Consider the following 4,052-nt stretch of genomic DNA (forward strand, 5'->3'; position numbering starts at 1 on the left):
AAAGGCTCAGGGCACATGTAGTGCACTTCACTAGGGTCTTATAAGTAAATTAAATAATCCAATTGGGTATGACCTAATGTTACCAAGTTTAAAAGAGAGCACATGCATTTTAGCACTGCTTAGTAGTCGTGAAGTGCTTGGAGTCCTAAAGCCAACAAAAACTATGTCAGATAAAGAGGAGGAGAAGGAAGGGAAAAACATTTGGGTTGACTCTTCAGAGAGGGCCATTTTCGAACAGTAAGTCACCACTCTCCTGTTTACATTTTTACCAGAATTACTTAAGGTTGTACATTAAGTTAATGTTTTACAAGCAGTATCGGAAGTGGGGCAGGAACTCTAGCAATTTCCCCTGGCTTTAAACATCCATACCTATGCCAACATGGCAGAACAATAAATGAACTTTCAAATATGATGGACCTTGGAGGGTAAAAGTGGCATAAGAGTGGGATCTGTGTTTGAGGTGATATGTTTTATTTCAATGTTGTCTTCTCTTTTGAAAAGCTTTGATCACGTTATGAACTTCGTTGATCACATTTAATCAAACATCTGAAAATTAGGAGCTGGGATTTTTCTTTGTTTCCTGCAGGGTTGCACTGTAGATTCCTGAAGTTAATATTAAACTGCTTTTATGTTTCTTACCTATGATGCGAACATACAAAGAAGTGGAAAATAGCGATCGGTGAAAAGCAACGTTGTGTCAATTTTTGATGCAAGGATGCATTTCACAGTAAAAATAGCATGAAAAACACTGGTGTCACATACAACAGCCGTTCATTCTGGTTGCTCGTGTTCTTCTCACGCTATAAGTTTTCTACAGATTGAGGTATAGTTAGGCAACATGGTGTAGTTGTTTAATTTGGATAATTCATAAGTGTAACGCATAGTTCTCAAGATTACATGAATCACACTGGTGTTATTTCAATTAGTCCGGTCTAGTGGAAAATGGTCAAGACATTTAGAGGTTGGTATTTAACTCATCCTAATCTTCATATCGGCGTACTCACCATAACTTTACTAAATGTTTTGTGAGGCTCCATTGAAGGTTAGGTCACTGGCATCCAAATCCCCCTCATTCAGATCAAGCACAACGATATGTAAACACAAGCATGCATGCTTCCTCTACGGATGCCAACAAGGCTCATACTGGAATGCATGATTGGTGAAGCAACCACCGCATCTCCCAACAACTGCCTCCATGCCACCTCTTTATGCTCCACCAATCCCGTGTTCATAGAGTGATAGACTGATCTTACAGAAATAGGGCATCCAGTGCCAGTGGTGTAACGCAAAATGATGGGGGCCATTGCAGAATGTGGCCCCAAGTCTCCAAATACCACACAAATATTCAAAGTCTTTAGGCTGAATAAAAGCCTCTGACGTGTTGGGAGCCCACTGGAGAGAGGCAGCTCCCCAATCCGCAGGAGCGGTAGGGGCATGCGTTAAGCCTATGCACAGTGCAAATGTTTTGCTGCTTTCCCTACTTATAGCAGCATTCAGACACAACTGTGACCGTGCCCTGACCATCTCCAAGTGCATACTGCTCTTTCTGACTAACATGCTGTCTGCAGTTCTGTTTCTGTGTTGTTCACTACATTCAGCAGCAATAGACAGCATCCTTAATTCAATCCAATTTTCAGAAATTACAACAAAGAACATATTATATTAATGTAGCCAAGACCTATTGGCTTTACTAATGCTTTTTTGCAGTGAGTACTGATATTATCAACGATGTTACTTATGATGCCAACAAATATTTAATATGTTGTGGCATTTTCGTTAAATCACTTTCTTAAACCTACAGTTATGGGGTAGCAATACTGTAAGCAGGGACTGCATACAGATTCACAGCCTCATTCCATTTCTAGGTTTCTACCTCTTCACAATTTGCATATGTGACATTCCGTGAAACACTGTCATTTATTGGGTTCCGTGACAAAGAATGGATATTAAACATGCAAATTTTCGCTTTCAGCCCAATTGGATAAAAAGAGCACACTGCATTAGGAAAGGACGATTGCGTGCCTTACTTACGTAAGAGGCTGAGTCACTTCTTCGGGAGAGGAATCATGAAATCATTTCTTATTCTTGTCGCCTTTGCCTGTTTTTCAAGTAGGTGGCGTGAGAGGTTTCTCTTTGTATGAGCACATGTATGAGGTAATGAGATATCTGTTTTTTTCTGGTCTCGATTCCTCAGCAGTAACTGCCATTGAACCTAAATACGCAGGAAAGAGTTCACAGAAATGGCTGTTCACTTCACTTCAATGAGATGAATGAATCCAGGTTTATTTGGCCCTAGTTATTAAATTAATAGGCCTTAGCCCAACACTTGAGTTACAGCCTTGGTCAGGCAGTTGTATTACGAAATAAAAATAACTATTGATGGCCTAAAAATGTTTCAATGTTTCCCCCAGGGTTATCGAAGGACAACAACATTGTAGGTCCCAGCCACGAATTCAATCCCCCCTGATAGGCTCACAGTCATTCAGCGCGGGTGCAATGTGTAGATCTTGGTTCCACTGCAGTCTGCTGGCGCATGGCGGCCGGGGTCCCAGCTCACGTGGCCTCTCTCTCTTTTTCAGGGGCGCAGTCTGTCCAATTGATCCAGTCTGGAGCTGAAATGAAGAAGCCGGGGGAGTCGCTGAAGATATCTTGTAAAACCTCCGGGTTCTCTATGAGCAGCTACTGGATGAACTGGGTGCGGCAGGCCCCGGGCAAGGGGCTGGACTGGGTGGGAGTGAGTAAGAATGATGGGAGCGCTGTCTACTCCTCCTCCGTTCAAGGGAGATGCACCATCTCGAGGAGCGACTCTGAGGGCATGCTGTACCTGCAGCTGAGCAGCCTGAAGACTGAAGACGCGGGCACATATTACTGTGCTCGAGACACAGTGACACACACCAGTCCCTAACCCTCTCAAAAAGCCCCCCTCCCAGGAGACCTATAAACCGTGAAGGCAAAACTGAGCTGGTTTCCTGTTATGATTCAGTCAGTGGGGCCTCAGCTCAAGTCAAGTCAAACTGGGCACTGTCACAGGCAGGACGCTTTGGTAAGAGGCATGTTTTAAATGCTCTCCAAAAAACATACGAGTTACCTCAGAGCTGTCCTACTTTAACTGACAATGATGACTTATAAGGTAATACAATGGATTAGAACTGCAGGTGTTGAAGGAATAGTGCAGTGGATCTAGATTTGAGAATGAGGCTGTAAACTTTCCATATGGACGAGTCCCTGTATAAAAATTAATTTTGGAAATTAATGCCTTGTGACACACATGTTGATTTAGGTTCTGTAAAATTTGTGCATTGGACCAGTGTTGTCTGACTACCTCCTAGTGCACCTCCTAGAGCTAATGGGAGGGCACTTAGCCTTTGTTACAATCTTTTTCTAAGGGTGAAAAATTATCTAGTTTTTTGGTTTTTGTTTCATTTTTGTCTAAAGTGTTTTTGTTGTTGGTTGTATATAGGTGTGTATATGTGGTTCTATATAGTGGTATATGGTGTATGGAGTATTGATACTAAAACATACATATTATTTCTTTTTGTTTGTTTGAAAGAAAAAAGACTATACAAAATAAGATAAAAATTATTTATGTGCTGATTACAAAAAATAAAATGTGTAATCATGTCCCCTTGTGCGAGTGATGATGTACAGAATGTTTGATTAACTTCACAGTGAACATTTGGCATGAAAATAGGTGAATTAATTGTCCCCTATTTTGAGAATAGCGCAGAATTTGTTCCTCCTTTTTCCATCATTGTGTTTTTGAATTTGTAAAAACTGCTGACATGACTCTCAAAGGTAAACTTAAACTTTATAATAAGTTTCCTAATTATTGGTATTCACAAACTATCAATCAATCAATCAAAGACATTTATAGAGCGCACTTCTTACCCGTAGGGTCTCAAGGCGCTGGGGGGAGGGGGGTGCCGCTACTGCTCGAACAGCCAGGTCTTCAGCTTCTTCCTGAAGGAGAGGTGGTCTTGGGTCAGGCGCAGGTTGGTCGGGAGGGAGTTCCAGGTCTTGGCGGCCAGATAGGAGAAGGACCTTCCTCCTGT

At 41.9% G+C, this 4,052-nt stretch overlaps 1 gene segment (V, D, J or C); it reads left to right on the top strand.

Moving 5' to 3' along the window:
* The first annotated feature begins 2,533 nt into the window (after positions 1 to 2,533).
* Positions 2,534 to 2,905, top strand: LOC144752748 (Ig heavy chain V region C3-like). The segment is given in 1 exon segment: positions 2,534 to 2,905. A coding segment is annotated over 1 exon segment (372 nt).
* Positions 2,906 to 4,052: the final 1,147 nt, after the last annotated feature.

The sequence above is a fragment of the Lissotriton helveticus genome, chromosome 5_1 (genome assembly GCF_964261635.1).
Source record: "Lissotriton helveticus chromosome 5_1, aLisHel1.1, whole genome shotgun sequence".
Classification (NCBI taxonomy): domain Eukaryota; kingdom Metazoa; phylum Chordata; class Amphibia; order Caudata; family Salamandridae; genus Lissotriton; species Lissotriton helveticus.